The sequence below is a fragment of the Berghia stephanieae genome, chromosome 11, assembly GCF_034508935.2.
Source record: "Berghia stephanieae isolate SIO BIC M18660-M18661 chromosome 11, UCSD_Bste_1.3, whole genome shotgun sequence".
NCBI classification, from domain to species: domain Eukaryota; kingdom Metazoa; phylum Mollusca; class Gastropoda; order Nudibranchia; family Aeolidiidae; genus Berghia; species Berghia stephanieae.
This window is the reverse complement of record NC_088370.1, coordinates 34,151,150-34,167,529: the sequence shown is the minus strand read 5'-3', so window position 1 is coordinate 34,167,529 and position 16,380 is coordinate 34,151,150. Positions and strand designations below refer to the sequence as shown.

Sequence of the window (16,380 nt, the reverse complement as noted above, 5' to 3'; positions counted from 1 at the left end):
CTGGAAAAAAAAAATGTCGTCTGCTGCCAATGACCTGCCACCTAGGCTTTCCCTCAAAAATCAGGAGACCAAGAATTTTGAACTTTTCAGTAAGTGATATATATAACTGTTAGTCACTCCCCAGATTTCAATAATTAATAAATGATATCACTAAGAATTGATATTTAAATGAGTTAAACGAAAATTTTGCATCAAATAGAAATATACATTACAAAGCTAATGTACATCAAGTTTAAAACGTATTTGGCACTCTTGGCAAAAGCATCCTGGCAATAGGCATAATTTTTTAAAAACCTTTCTCCTTTCGCCTTTCATCTTTCATCCAAAGTTGTGCCTGCCTCTCGTTCAAAGCTCTCATTGATCATCTCGAACGGTTTAGACAGGTTTAGACAGATATACGTAATAAAAGCCGTCAAGTTTTCAACATTTCATTGAGATTGGTTTACTTAGACTTCAAAAGAAATGATAGCGTATTTTAATGACTACAGGTAGCTTTACATTTTGTTTTTAATTTAAAGCATTTATTCAGCCATTCGAGCTCTTGACTCTTGCACTGTCAGCCACACCTGGACCGACTTTTCCTTTTTTCAACGTTCCACTTAAACTTATACATATACCCTTAACTGAGTAGATGTCTCCAAATATTAACATTATTTCTTACCTTTACTTATCGGGAAATGACGGCAGACTTATCTGTTTTTACCATGGTAGCAGTAAAAGTTTTCAAAATGCGACTCTAGCTCCGATGAAACCAGAGTTAGGTACGTCGGTGTCATTACCGTAATGCTCCAACTCCGTCGATGAAATCTGTCAGGTCTGTGATAATTAATATTCATCAAATGATGGAGAGATTGTTTGAACTTTGAATGAGGTTCTTTAATAGACTCACACACAACCTTAAAGATAGTAAAAATACAAACTCAAGCCCCGTGGTATAACACAGACATAAATAACAAAACAACAAAAGAGACAATTGGAACGAAAATGGCATAAATCGCAACTATCTAGACCTACAGCTTTTAATGAAAAATATTTCTAGATATCAAAGTCCATTGTAATGGGCTGTCTCACCTTTCATGATAACACGTTGTAATGTTTGTCACCATTGATTCATAAGATTCGCGTCCTATATTAAAACAATAATGCATTTCAATTTTCATCTGTATTTAACAGATCACTCCTAAATTGTTTCCAAGAATCATTTTTAAAGGGACCTCTTTGATGAAATGAAGGAATATATATTTTTTTCCCATCTGTCAATCACTTGTGAGCAAGTTCAGAAACTTGAAAGAGTTTGGTTCAACCCATATACCCAAAAAATCATAGAGGTAACCAATATTTATGCATTTAACACTTTGTTCATGCTTGGGGGCCAAAGTACCTCAGTGGTATTTTTTTTTTTTACCGTTAAACTGTCAATTTTTGAGGCAGAGACCTGTAATTTGGTAAATTTTCCTAAAATGATGAGGCACACGTCCATGCCAAATTTCAGGCTTGTCACGTGCATATTGTCCTTACTACAATGCAAGGTGTTAGAAGTTGGTCAACATGTTAAATACAAGCTGGTTTTATACTGAGTGATTTGTATGTCCAGGGTGTCACACACACAGTTCTCATAATTAAATACTATTGTGTTGAACTATTCTAGAGCCAATTAAGATAAGGGACATAACTCAGTTTTGATTGACAACCGGAGTAGTGATGGATGAGTAATGTCGCTTGATTTTCATCTGATTTTAGCAACAATGCATGGCTGGAACTTAAGTAAAACATATTCTAAACTCAAAAGGATAGCAATCTGTCTTAAATATTGAATTGTGATCAAAATGTTTTTATGTGTCAGTGCAAATGGACCTATTACAGATTAAATCTGGTTATTTTCAATCTTAAGACCTGACAAAGATCAATGGAAGAAATGTCAGAGATCTCCACCAAGGAAACAGACCAAAGTGGCCAAAAATCAATGCTTTCTGAAGACTGCAAACCTAAGGTAGTTATTTGTATATTTTGTTTAGGACGTTGGTAATAGGTAAGGTTAATTCATTTCAGAGGTCAAAAAAATAATCTTGACTTCACCCAGCATCGATCTCTGTTCCTTTGTGTGTGAAGTGAGTCTCTTACCAACTGACTATTAGAACCTGGAAATCCCATTAATCAGCTTTTTTCTAAACTCATTGTTATACAAAATTGCCTTCATTTTTCTTCAAGTTATAAATTCTTTCTCAATATTTTATTTTCTTCCTTTGCCACTCCCCCTCTTTCTCCTCCCTTTTAAACTCTTCCTCTTCGTTGTTCGTCATCATCCTGCCCGTCCCTTTACTGTAGGAAAGAAGATCATTGAAGAGATTTTAAAAAATGTTTCTTTATTATGTACCAAAAATGTTCCATTCTTTGGTATAAATGTTGACAAAATCTATTGTTTTTATCCACTATGCTAGTTCAGCCATTCTGATGTATTCCGTCTACGCCACAAACTAGTCACCACCTTGGAGGAAGTCAATCTGTTCAAAGATTGTGAGGACAGGAATGATGAGAAGATTAAAGAGCTCTTATCTCAAGTTTTTCAACTTGAAAAGGAGAAAGTAAGCTAGAATGATAAATACATTCATATTTAGCATCTCAACAGTTTCTTCTTGTACTTCATAATGTTTTATATTACATTCCTGCTCCACTCTTCCCCTCTGAAAACTTCATTGAATTTGTGAACTGCGAAAATATGACTCAAGTGTTTTGAACCCTTTTTTGGAGCAGTTTTTTATTACTCTAATTTCTTTTTTGGAGCAGTTTTATATTACTCTAATTTCACATCATATCTAACAGTTTTCACTTATGAGAGACCTACAATGATCGTTCTTTCTACTATTCGACAGTGGAATTAATTTTTATCAGAAACTTTTAAAACAACAAAGAAATTTCTTTAGGCTGAAATGTACTTAGGCATTTAAAGTACCGTGCATCTCAGATACAGTGACCGCGGATCCAATGAAACCTCAGATTCATAAAAACTTAAAAAATCCATGTTTTTAAAACTCCAATTTGGCACTACTAAAGCCACCTCATATCAATGAATTTCATAAGTGCACACCTTGGCTACAACAAAATATTCGTAACTTTCTATTTATTTTTACCAACTTTAAGAATGATATTTACAAGATTATCACCATTGCATATTATTGTCAAAAGGTACACCTCTAACAAATCCTCTGTTATAAAAAACATTGACCTCCAGCCCCGTCGACTTTGTTGTAACTGAGGTGCACTGTACATTGTACTAATTACTAGCATAAATACACTAATGGCAGACTGAATGGGCAAATGAGATGAGAGCAACTTGGGCTTTTTTTGGGTTTTTTTTTCTGCTTTATCTGTTAAAATGTGTCTAGGTCTGGAGTTATAGTGAGATGGATAATGGGAGACACAATGTTTTAAAAGGAATATGGTCTTGTTATGTCCTGTCCTACATGTTAAATGTTGCTGTTGACCAGGGACCCCTTGTAAAGTGCTTTGAGCATATTTAGTGGATATTGCGCTATATAAAACTCAATGTTTAAATGTTTTATTAAAGAATTAAGCTGCGATATTTGTTACTGATATTTTGTGATTATTTTTTCAGGACAACCTCCAGCACCTGTTAAAGCAAGAACAGGCCAAATTTACCTCAGCCACGGCACAAATCAAACTGATGAGAGATGACCAAGAACATCAATCGTCCAAACAACCGGTATGTTAGTTGTAACACTTATTGTAACTGCAAGGTGATTTGGTTTGAAAATATTTGTTCAAAGACTATTTCAACATATGTATGTTTGTTTTAAAAAGGGTAACGTTTTTTAAATGTCCATTGAAGATTGGATTTGACCCCCTTTCCAATAGTAATTGAGCTTTATATAATTGAGCTTTATATAGCGCAATATCCACTAAATGTGCTCAAAGCGCTTTACAAGGTGTCCCTGGTCAACAGCAACCTTTAACATGTAGGACGGAACATGATGCCTGTTAGGCGATATTACAATTTTTCGGACAAAGACAACGCCGTTAACGGCCAGGTACTCATTTTACATCTGAGTACGGTGAGAGAATGTGAGTAAAGAGCCTTTTCCAAGGACTCAACTATGCGCCGAGCGCGAGCTCGAACCCAGGACCTTCCGATCCGAAAGCGAGTGTCATACCACAAGACCACATAGCCGCACAATAGTAAGTAAGCATTGCTTCTATGATGCCAAGATACAGTGTATATTGTATTGTGTTTTGTCAATTGGTTTTCCAAACAAACAAATTAAAGAGATTTCCAAACAAACAAATTAAAGAGATTCCTAACAAACAATCAATATTGATGCTAATTTTTTTGATGGGATGGCTTTTTTTTTTTACTTGTATTGTTCTTCCTTGCTTTGTCTGGCACCTTTCATACACACTTGTTCAGATCTTTATCTTACACCGGTGCCTGTTCCGTAGTTTTTCAATTTGATATTCGACAATGTTATATTCAGCTTTGTTATTGTTCATTTGATAAATTGGTAACCTTGAATGGTTTGATATATCATTTCCAGGGTGACACCAGTGGCCTTGATCAAGGGGATGACAAAACTACGGACATTTTAAAAGAAGAGGCAAGGAAACTGCAGGTAACACTAGAAAATTCATTAAGATGTTTTTAATCGTTTTCCACATTTTCTATTTTTTAAAAATGAAACTCAAAAAAGGAAATCTAAATTATTCTGAAAAAACAAAATAACTTGAGCCTTTTTTTAAGCACAATATTCACTAAAGTGCTCAAAGCACTTTACAAGGGGTCCATAGCCAACAACAACACTGAACATGTAGGGCATCTGTTAGGCAATATTACAATTTTTCAGACAGAGGCAAAGCTGTTAACGACTAGGTACTCATTTTTCACTAGAGTATGAGGAGAAAATATGAGTAAAGAGACTTTTCCAAGCACTCAATTATATTGCTGCTCAGAGCGGGACTTGAACCCAGGACCTTCCAATCCACAGGCGATTGTCATACCACAAGACCACAAAGCCTCACAAAGAGTTGTGTATGATGTATATAGCAAACATAATGTTGTTACGTATATTACTTAGCGATTCTTAGCGATGATTTCCAGCACATGTTCATATAGATCCTCTTTGCTGGACTCCTGTAGTTCTTTATCAGGCCAAGTCCCCATATGGCCAGTGTTGATTTTTGTCTTTAGTTATACATCATTTCTTGGGTGTTCCACTAATAATTATGTATATATTTTAATGAATTCAAACTTTTTTGCACATTCGATTTCATCAGGCAAACTATTCTGTAGCTGCAAACTTTCACATTAAAATTACATTTTCTGATATCCATCTTTCCCTGTTTTAGACAACGCTTTCAATTATTCCTCTTGTATCATATTTTCGTAGATTTTCGGGCGATTCATTAATATAGATGAGAATTTTATGAACGATTTTATGAATACATTAAAAAAAAAAAAGTGAAAAGCAGTCCTTCAGAGCTATAAGGCCCATGTTCCAGAGATTATTCCGCTTTCTATAGTGTGAAACGGACAATAGAATTGCTTGCTACCCTACCCTTTGGATAGGACACTTGTCTAGTGTAGAGTACTTTCCACCAGATCTAACAGACTCAGCTGCCCAATCACTGCTGTTGACAAGGGGGGGGGGGGGGGGGGGGGTGTGTGTGTCAGAAAATAAATCTTGACTTAACCTGGGATTGATCTCAGTTCCTTAGCTTGTGAAGCGAGTGCTCTACCAACTGAGCAGTGAGACTGCCTCCCCCCCCAAAAGAAAAAAAACAAACAGAAAAATGAGAGTCCGTATTTAAGGAGGCAGCGTTACGTACAGTCTTTGCTATGTACCCGAAAGGTACCGAGTTTGTTCACCCACCTGCACTGTGTGGCCTTGAGCAAGTCACCTTGCCCTAGTTCAATTTGCGGCACTGCCCATCGGCTGACGCATGGGTCATTCCAGTCTTCCCTTGGAATAGACCCTAGATACAAATTTCCCCTATGGGATGAATAAAGGGAATTTTATTTTATTTATTTTGAGTTATGAGTGGCACTTGTTTCTGCTCATTCTTATATAAGTTGGATACTAAGATTTGATAATGAATTCCTTTTTATATACTTAAAAAAGGCTCAAAATAAAATTTGATGATAGGGCATAATTTTATCATGCTGCTCCAATTTACTTCCATAAGATTTTGGAAGTAAGGTGTTTGTATCAGGGACAACATTCAATAGTAGTAAGCCTTGCAGTCTGAATGACGCTTGCTGAGAATTGTGTGATTCAGTCATAGTCGATGAGCATAACTGCTCTCTCCATCCATGTTGTTAATTGTTTCCATTGGTCACGGTCCTGGGCCAGAGTTTTGAGGCTGTCAAGATCTTGTTGTGACTTTAGTACTGAAGGCACTGTAATATTTCTTAGTTCTTCAGGGATTAATTAGGCCTCATCTGAATCCAAAAATTTCTGATATGAAGAGAAATTCAATAATTATCTTAAATCACATCATATAAAAATTTCTTTCTTTCAAGTTATTGTTATGAATAGATGATCTTTTAAATAGCATAAACTTTTTTAAAAGATTGTTTTTTCTTTTTATAAAAAAACATTACTGACTTGTTTTACTGTAATGTGAAGCATGTGCGATTTTCCTCCTTTGTCAACGTGTCCCTAGGGCTGCAGCAATGATCTGATCTTGTGTTAAAGTGAAATAAAACCTTGTCCTCATAGAGATTAACTCTAAATATTGTCTATTATTATTATTATTATTATTATTATTATTATTATTATTATTATTATTATTATTATTATTATGATTATAATAATAATAATAATAATAATAATAATAATAATAATAATAATAATAATAATAATAATAATAATAATAATAATAATAATTATTATTATTATTATTATTATTATTATTATTATTATTATTATTATTATTATTATTATTATTGTAAGTATTGGTGGTACATATTACAGTTGTTGTATTTGTGTATCATTTTGTTCTTTGGTTCCATTTTCCTCTTTTTTTTTTATCACTTTCATGTATGTTGTCATCAAGTTGTATGAATTATTGGCGAAAGCCTACGATTAAATAAACTTTGAAAACTTTGAAACTTTGAAACTTTATTGCAAACAACAGCTCGTCAACTTCCAGCAAGAGAACACCATCAAAAGCCTGGAGGCCAAAATCACCAGTCAGGGCAGTCGAGCCCATCAAGCCATGGTACAGATGTCCAGCTTAGAGGACAAACTGTCCAATATCACCCAGTTGTATCACGAAACAAACGCTTATCTGACAAGGCTGGAACACTCCGGTAAGTCTGTGTGATACTAAGCTGCTTGAAGCTGTGTACTGAGAAAAGGAATAAACAAAAATGAATAGAACAGCTTCTAAAAAGAACAAAGCACGGAACGTTTCAGGCTCAAAACCCTTCTTCAGACAACAATAAAAACATAAACACGTTACTTAAAAACCCAGATAGACGACAGATCTGCTGTCAATTTGGGTTTTTAAGTAACGTGTTTATGTTTTTATTGTTTTTTTTTTTGTTGACTGGAGAAGGGTTTTGAGCCTGAAACATTCTGTGTTTGGTATTTTATTATTTTTTTTGAAGCTGTTATGTTCATTTTTGTTGATTACTTTTTGGTGTCTGTATGGTACATGTCACTAAGATCGTGTCTTTCTATTGCAGGAAGTAACTCACTTCCATACTTCTCTATTCATTTTTTTCTCTCTTGGATGTGTCCTCCTTCTTCTTCTTTATTCGGGCAACCAATTGCATCATGCCAGCGACAAGCACTGCCCCATATTGTATACGCTCAGAGCTTGTCAGGAACTGTTCATGACTTGGTGCTGTCACTATTTAAACCTTTACTGGCAGGGTTTAAGTTTTACTGTGATGACATCATGACCAGTCGTCTGAAAATGGTATTGTGACATGGTGAAACTCATGCTTAAAATTCAGTCAAAACATTAATGAAGATTAATACCTTCTTTAAGGAGATTGAGTTATATCTCTTAACCCTCTCTTTACCAACCATAGGAAAACTAATTAGGTCCTGCCAATACATAACTATCATGAGATTATTTTTTTCTTAATATTGACACAGAATAAAGCTTATTTTTTCATCATGACATTATCATTCTTGAAAGCATCCATCACTGCCAACAACCACATACTAATTCATACAATGGTCCCTTGGCTCCATTATCATCATCATCATCATCATCATCATCATCATCGTCGTTGTCGTCATCATCATCATCATCATCATCATCATTATCCATCATCATCATCATCATCATCATCATCATCATCATCATCATCATCATCATCATTAGTTAGACAAAAAGAGAAGCACAAGGCATACGACACAAAAACATTATGTGTATAAAATATAAATATTTAATAAATGTTTATTTCATATTTTGTACATATCACAGATAGTAAAATCAATGGCTATATCATGTATTTGTAGTGAATCATTGGAGAGGCAGGCACTGTGCACGGTATAAAATTTGAAAATAAAAAAAAAAAAGTCAAAAATGAAATATAGTAATTAAGTGTAAGACAATATCTCTAAGTATAACACGATTTCTGTATTCCATTTGATCTATAATTGGGAAATATTAATGACAAGTGAGTTATCCCATTATTTTTCCAAAACTTACATGTTGACTTTTGCCTTACATTTTAAGAAAAAAAAAAAGAATCCAGGTTTGGTTCGGCAGGTAATATGGGTGTTTTGTGCTTACACTTTTAATCTTTAGAAATGAATGATCTTTAAAGTCTAATATAGTCAAAGCATGGAATTGGAATGTCACTTAATTGAAACAGCCACTTAATTGGAGCAATTTTTGTTTTTTCAATTTGTTGGTGACATAATTTTTTGGATATAATTACAACTGGCTAAAAGGAATGCTAATTGGAACAATTTCAAAGCATCATCAACTTAATTTTTGAAACATTTTTCAATTTACCTCAGTCAACAAATAAAAGGAATAAAAATTGCTTTATCTCATGGTTCTTCAAGAACACTTTGGTTAACAATTTACATGCCATTTAGTCACTTAGAATGCATTTGTTTTTACAAAGTGAGCATCTTTGGGGGCAACGAGTAATTAGTAAGATAGCGGTTAATGATACGACTGATTGCTTGCTTTTGCCACTTTGGTTGAAATTGTTTAATGTGTTGTTGATCATGGGGAACAAATTTCTTGTGCTGTCTATTTATATTGGAGTTGCAACGAGTAATTAGTAAGATAGCGGTTAATGATACGACTGATTGCTTGCTTTTGCCACATTGGTTGAAATTTTAAAATGTTTTTGTTGATCATGGTGGACAAATTTCTTGTGCTGTCTATTTATATTGGAGTAGTTAGTAAAATGGCGGTTAATGATACGACTGATTGCTTGCTTTTGCCACTTTGGTTGAAATTGTTTAATGTGTTGTTGATCATGGGGAACAAATTTCTTGTGCTGTCTTTTTTTGTGTAATGACAATTCTATGTAAATGTGTGGTTATCAGTCATGGTCACTCATTTTTTCCCCATATATTTAAGTGTTGCCAAGTTGTAAAGGAAAATTTATGAAAAACATTTGGCAAAATGTAAGACAAACTACTGAAAGGATCGTTATTGTTCTCATGTTATGGTCTTTATACGAAAACATTTTCAGGCTTTTTTGGTTTATGCAAAAGGCACCCAAAGTTTATTGGAATGCCACTCAATTTGAACGATATTTTCTTTATGGTTCCGCGGATTTCACTGTATGATAGAATTTTAAAAATAAAAAATTGGTCCATGTAACTGTTGGAAAATCGGTTTTATAACATGCTATAAGCCTACTTGTTTTCTTAAAATAAAATACAAATCTGGCTTGTGTATTGCATATACTCTTGTTGAATTTTTAATGTTCTTTTATTCGAAATTCGAAAGGCATTTTTCTTATTGCAAGAATGTTTGTTGATTTGAGTATTTAAAAAAAAACTTATTTATGTTTTCAATATTGCAAGGAATGTGAAATAGCATTTTGTGAAAAGATTTTTGTTATTTCAACAACTTTTATAGAATATATGTCCTGTAAAATATCCGTAGGTTTTCTTTGGTTTGATGTCATGTGATCTTGACCTAGTCATAAATTAAAGACAATGTCTTAGATGGGTCCCTGATTGTTAATGATATTATTACAATGATTGTTATGGCTACTTGTTATTGACGGGGATAATAATCGACCATCTTCAGAGAAGTGAAGCTATTTTTTCATGATTGGGATACACACTATGGCATAGATGTGTAAGACAAAAAAGACAAAATAATTTTAAAAAACAAAAAAACAACCCCCCCCCCCAAAAAAAAAAAAAAGAAGAAAAAAAAAAAAGAAAACATCATCTCATGAAAGCAGAAAGAGAGAAAGGGGTTTGTCACTTATTTCTTTTAAGGAACATTTAAAAAATAAAATAAAAACCAAAACAAACCCCCAGAAACAAAACAAAAAAAGATTAAAAATACAAAACAACAATAAACGAAACAAAACCAACAACTTAATTAACTAACAAAGCACAAAAGCTCCCGACCCATATAAATAAATAAATAAAAAAAAAAAACATAAAATTCCGTTTATTCATCCCCAAGGGGAAATTTGTTTTTAGGGTCTTTTCAAAAGGAAGACTGGAATAACCCAGGCGTCAACCGCAGTGCAGCGCCGCAAAATAAGCTAGAGCAAAGTGACTTGCTCGAGGCCACACAACGAGGCGGGTAGTCGAACTCTGTAGCTTTTGGGTACAAAGCAAAGACAGTACCACTGAGCCACGCTGTCCCAAGGATGATTTAGTTGCTAAAAATGTAATTTAAAAAGTAAAATGAAAAATGTGGGACTTGGAATAAGATATAATGTTTTAACAAAGAGAATGAATAGAATTCATTGAGTAACAAAAAAAAAAAAAAATGTTACATTGCTGGTGGATTTGTCTTTAAAAAATCATTTATGGCATTAAATTCACCCCGACATACGCCTGCCTATTTGAAAATCTAAAATGTAATTTTTAGGGAAAAAAGAATTGTTAGTCGCTATAGTTAACTTTAAAAATCAACAATTATTGTCCATCTCAAGAATTAAATACCACTTCAAAATCCTTAACTCTCTCCTTACCAGCTATTTTCAGAATTTTACCCAAAACTTCATGTTCATCCAAAACAAAAGTAGATGTTTCAAACAGTATAGTAAAGATTATATTCTACATTTTGTTCAGAAAAATGAGCTCAGCAACACAGTGTCGAGTTTTATGGCTACAACTATAACAAAATGAAATCAGAATAAGAAAATAAATTGTTGGTTGCTCGTAACGACTGTGACGATTTTCCTATGTTTAGTAAGGAGAGGGTTAAAATTGTGTAGTCTGGCAACAACTTTCATTTTCAATAAATTCTTATGACTTAAGAGATGCTCATGAAGTTCTAAAATTGGATCAAAAATTTCGTAATAGTTTCCTAATAATTTCGTAATAGTTGGCAGGTCCGCCTCGACATAATTCCAGTTGGAGGTGATGAGTTACATTTGTCGTCAATTCTATTATTTAGTGATTGTTATTGTTACGCCTAGTAATTGATGAATGGTTCTACGATGTAGTTGTAAATAACAATGTGAAATTGAATGTAAGCTTCCATTTAATTTAATATACGAAAACAGATAGAATGGACGTTACGGGTTTCCCCTTTATCAACAAAACAGGATGAATGACACACTACAGACGAATGAGATAATATAGTAGTTGCGTTGTTAAGATGAATTCATCTTGACAACGCCACTACCACATTATCTCATTCGTCTGTAGTGTTTCATTCATCCTGTTTTGTTGATAAAGAAGAAACCCAAAACATCCATTTTATCTGTTTTCGTATATTAAATTGAAGCTTACATTCAATTCCACATTTCTTCGAGCTTCAACTTCGAGCAGCAACATTTACACCACGATGTAGTTGTCATTTGTTATACATCGTTGATTTCCTCTACATGAGTGGGGAGTTTATTGGCGGTGTTGTCCTCAGACCAACTGTTTTTCACCCCAGGGACACTGCTGGAGTCGGCTCTGGAATGGGTTCTAGTGGAATTGAGGATTGAGGTGGTGTTACGGGATGAGGCACGTGACCGGGGTGTCATGATTTCTGGCAGCGTCCTTTGGGCTGGAGTGGACAAGGTCAACTTTCGGAATTTTTGCCGTACCTGGGGATGGGTTGGGGGGGGGGGGGGGCGGGAAACAAAAGAAACATTAAAAAAAAAAATAGCCTGTTTAAGGCCTTGTGCGCTAGTGCAGCTATGTGGTCTTGTGGTACGACACTCGCTTTCAAATACATAGTTACTGTTTTGGGAGATGATCATTTTTCCTTGTAAATCATCTCTCTGTTATGCATTGTTAAATTTGTTATTTTGAATGTATTGTAAACATTTGAGCGTATTCCTCTTAGTGGGATCTTGTGCTGGTGTTTGGGTGAGACATAATTTAGGTGATCTCAAATTAAGTACATTGATAGCGTGCTCTTGAAGTCTATATCGGTTTCCTATTTGAACCAATTCCCCCTTGTCTTACCTTTTCTTGGGTGTACTTAAATTCTAATTCTAGAACTTTTTACTATCCCATATTTTTCCTTTTTACTGGTGCTGATACGACCTAAATGTGTTACAAGCGCCGTAAAACCCTTAAAAAAACCAAACAAAAACACTTTCACAATGCCAAGAACCAACCTCCTGGTTTTCCTTGAATAGACCGTCCCTCTCAGATGTTAATTTATTCCGTTGTTTCAGGGATTCATCCAAGGCTGCTTCCATCTTCTGTATTTTTGATTTCAACATTCCCTTTCGAATAGATACATAAATAAATAAATTAAAAATAATAATAGTAATAATAATAATAATAATAATAATAATAATAATAATAATAATAATAATAATAATAATAATAATAATAATAATAATAATAATTCCCTTTATTCATACCTAAGGAGAAGTTTTGTCTAGGGTATATTCCAAGGGAAGACTGGAATAACCCAGGCGTCAGCCGCAGCGCAGCGCCGCAAAGTGGGCTAGGGCGAGGTGACTTGCTCAAAGCCACACAACGAAGGGGGAGGGGGGGGGATAGTCGAACTCGGTACCCTTTGGGTACGAAGCAAAGACCGTACCGCTGAGCTACGCTGCCCCCTGATAAGAAGGTAAAGAAAGGATATTATGTGTATCACTTATTGGCATTGCCGGGACTCACTTTTTTTGTCATTTATTTCTTCCGGCTCTCTCAATTCTATGATTTTGTCAATTTAATTTATAATTAATACACATTACAAGTCTTCCATATGTGACCCATTGCATCAAAACGATATTATGTCAGACTGAACCAAATGCTGATAAAGGGGTTTTAAGGTGTGAGAAATGTTAATTTTACGAAACTTATGGGAGGGTGGGGTAAGACTACCGCCACCTTAACTTTCAAAGAGATTTTCTCGGAAAGCTACATCTTCTTTGTCTTCGTATTGACTCCACAAGATGTTGTCTTGACTACCAGTTGTTACTCAGGCCAACAAGCTTGTAACGTCCAATACTCTTCAACAGTCGTAACGTCACTTCCTTCCTAATGACGCATGGTAACTTAGTAACACTGGCTCTAAACTATCGAACAATGGCGGACGCCCTTATGAAATATTTCTCCGGCGAGCATAAAATGGTATTCAGAGGGAAAAAAACCCCCATAAATTTGATCATGTTTTGACTTTTACACATTCTGATCACAAGACATATGAAAAGTTCTAGCCAGCATGAAGAATAAAAAGTAATGATTTTCTTTGTTTAGAACCAAGATGGCATGAAGAATAAAAAGTAATGATTTTCTTTGTTTAGAACCAAGATGGCCGCCATTGCCGGGCGGCGTGACATCAGACTATTGAATCCAATTACTTAAGAGTAAATCCAATTTCAAATTTTATCACCAAGGTGGACGTTTTGCCCCATGGGTAGGACAAGATGTCCACTCCAGTGGGATAAGACGTCCAGGGCCTTAACCAGTTGACTGTCGTGCGCTGGAAAAACACGTACAGTGTATTAAATAAAAAAATTGCCAGAATACTCGTCCCACAAATAACGATCGATTTAAATGACCCTCAATATCGGGAAAAAAAAACAACTCTCAAACCTGGGACTTCGCCGAAGTTGTGTAAGCCTTAAGTGCTACAAGGGCTGATTGAAGTATGTGGCTCGATGGGCCAACGGTTCAGTTCTGGGTGTGTCATATCTCGTCTTGTCACAAAAGTCAAGCGATTTTAAGTGTGATTAGTGACCGGATGGATGCTTGTGATCGTGGAAAATTATTATCTTCTCGGCGTTAAATCTAGGGGTAAGGCACTAAACACATTACCCCACTTCACTCGGGTGTGATTGAGTACATGGCTGTATGCAGTGACAAATATTGTGTCTTAGTACACACTGGACGCCTAAAGGGCGATATGAATATAAGGTTCCATAATATGGCCTGTTGCAGTAATAAATGAAACAGCGTGAAGCAAAGTGAACGTGAAAAAATCTTGTAAATGCACTATATAAATGTACACAAATTTTGTTTAACTCTTCCTTACCGGCCATTTTTCGGGATTGTTCCCAAAATTCACACCCAACATATACAAAAATAGATTTATTTCACTCAAACACAAAATCTGCTAGTTCTTGTTATAGATACATACATACATACATACATTTATACATACATACATACATACATACATACATACATACATACATACATACATACATACATACATACATACATATATATATATTAAAAAAAATATATATATATATATATATATATATATATATATATATATATATATATATATATATATATATATATATATATATATATTTTTTTTTTTTTTTTTTTTTTTTTTTTATTTTTTTTTTTTTTTTTTTTTTTTTTTTTTTTTTTTTTTTTTTTTGTTGCTAAGCGAGCTCCTCAACCCAGTGTTAATATTAATATACTTAAACTATAGCAAACATTTTTGTTCAAATATTATGATGTACAAAAAGAATTAGAATGAGAAAAATGTTGGCTGCATCGTAACGAATGTGACGATTTTCCTATGGCTGGTAATGAGGGGGTTACGTGAATGTGGCCAGTAATTGGATTCAATAGTCTGATGTCACGTCCGCCCTGCAACCAGCAGCTTGGTTCTAATCAAAGAAAACCGGTACTTTTTATTCTTCATGCTGGCTAGAATTTTTTCACATGTCATGTGATCATAATGTATAAAAGTTTAAAATATGATCAGATTTACAATGTCTTATCCTCTGGACACACGTTTATGCTCGTCATAGAAGTAGTTCATAAGGGCGTCCACCATTGTTCCGATAGTTTAGAACCAGTTACTAAGTTACTATGTGTCATTGCGAGGGAAAGACTGTTGAAGTCCATTACCTTTTCCTCAGACAGTCTCCTTGTCTGTGTTCGTAGAGAAGTGACTTCCTCGTTCAAGGCCCGGATCTGGTAGAGCAGGTCCTTGTCAGGGTCCCTGAGGTGGATGATTTCCTTGTATCGCTGGTCACATAACACTTGGAGACGAGCTTTCTCCGATTGGAGGGCGGCCAGCTCTTTACCGCTCACGTGACCCTGGGCTACTAAGTCGTCTATCTGTTTAATGGTGGAATAAATAAGGGATAACCAGATGATCTACGAATATTCAATATTCGGCGGAAATTATTCAATACTGTGCGGCTATGTGGTCTAGTGGTATGACACTAGCTTTCGGATCGGAAGTTCCTGGGTTCGAACCTTGCTCGGCGCATTGTTGAGTCCTTGGAGTAGGCTCTTTACTCACATTCTCTCACCGTACTCCGGTGTAAAATGAGTACCTAGTCGTTAACAGCGTTGAATGAATAACGATATAGTGGAATAACCAAGGCATCAGCCACAATGCAGCGCTGCAAAATGAGCAAGGGCGAGGTGGCTTGCTTAAGGAAGCACAGTGCGGCTGCTGATCCACGCTGCCTTCATAATACCATCAATATGGCGATAGTGATCATGATAATGACGATAGTGATGGTGGTGATGATAATGGTGATCATGATTCTTCTAGAGTTATAGATCCGTTATTTGTTACACAGCTATAGATAGAATGAAGTTGACGTCATTCTATCTATAAGTTAACGATGGCTTCGGTTGAACGAAAGCATGGAAAGAGATCGTTCCCATTATTTTCAAAGACAAACACAATTTCAAATTATGATATAACACAGTACAACAAAATCTCCCCTACCTGCTTTTGTAACCTTTCGATCTCCTTCCGATTGGCTTGTATCGTCTTGGTGAGCGTGTCATTTTCCTGTTGTTGTGC

General features: G+C 35.0%; 2 protein-coding genes across 4 annotated transcripts in view; one reads left to right on the top strand and one right to left on the bottom strand.

Annotated features, from left to right (window-relative positions):
* The first annotated feature begins 313 nt into the window (after positions 1 to 313).
* The window catches only part of LOC144956532 (uncharacterized), a 167,751-nt gene continuing 151,684 nt past the window's right edge, over positions 314 to 16,380 (top strand). Inside the window, exons 1-7 of one of the 2 annotated variants that reach the window (XM_078887093.1) lie at positions 314 to 488; positions 1,174 to 1,328; positions 1,892 to 1,990; positions 2,439 to 2,582; positions 3,614 to 3,721; positions 4,551 to 4,625; positions 7,150 to 7,324. In XM_078887093.1, coding sequence (XP_078743219.1) covers positions 1,907 to 1,990; positions 2,439 to 2,582; positions 3,614 to 3,721; positions 4,551 to 4,625; positions 7,150 to 7,324 — 586 coding nt within the window. In that variant the 5' untranslated portion in view covers positions 314 to 488; positions 1,174 to 1,328; positions 1,892 to 1,906. The remainder of the gene's footprint in view (positions 489 to 1,173; positions 1,329 to 1,891; positions 1,991 to 2,438; positions 2,583 to 3,613; positions 3,722 to 4,550; positions 4,626 to 7,149; positions 7,325 to 16,380) is intronic. The other variant, XM_078887094.1, reaches the window with a different exon arrangement.
* Positions 8,394 to 16,380, bottom strand: part of LOC144956509 (uncharacterized) — a 30,830-nt gene continuing 22,843 nt past the window's right edge. For both annotated transcript variants that reach the window (XM_078887056.1, XM_078887057.1), the window contains exons 6-9: positions 16,303 to 16,380; positions 15,465 to 15,677; positions 12,752 to 12,862; positions 8,394 to 12,232 (exon numbers count right to left, since the gene is read on the bottom strand). The exon at positions 16,303 to 16,380 is cut by the window's right edge and continues 84 nt beyond it. In XM_078887056.1, coding sequence (XP_078743182.1) covers positions 11,999 to 12,232; positions 12,752 to 12,862; positions 15,465 to 15,677; positions 16,303 to 16,380 — 636 coding nt within the window. In that variant the 3' untranslated portion in view covers positions 8,394 to 11,998. The remainder of the gene's footprint in view (positions 12,233 to 12,751; positions 12,863 to 15,464; positions 15,678 to 16,302) is intronic.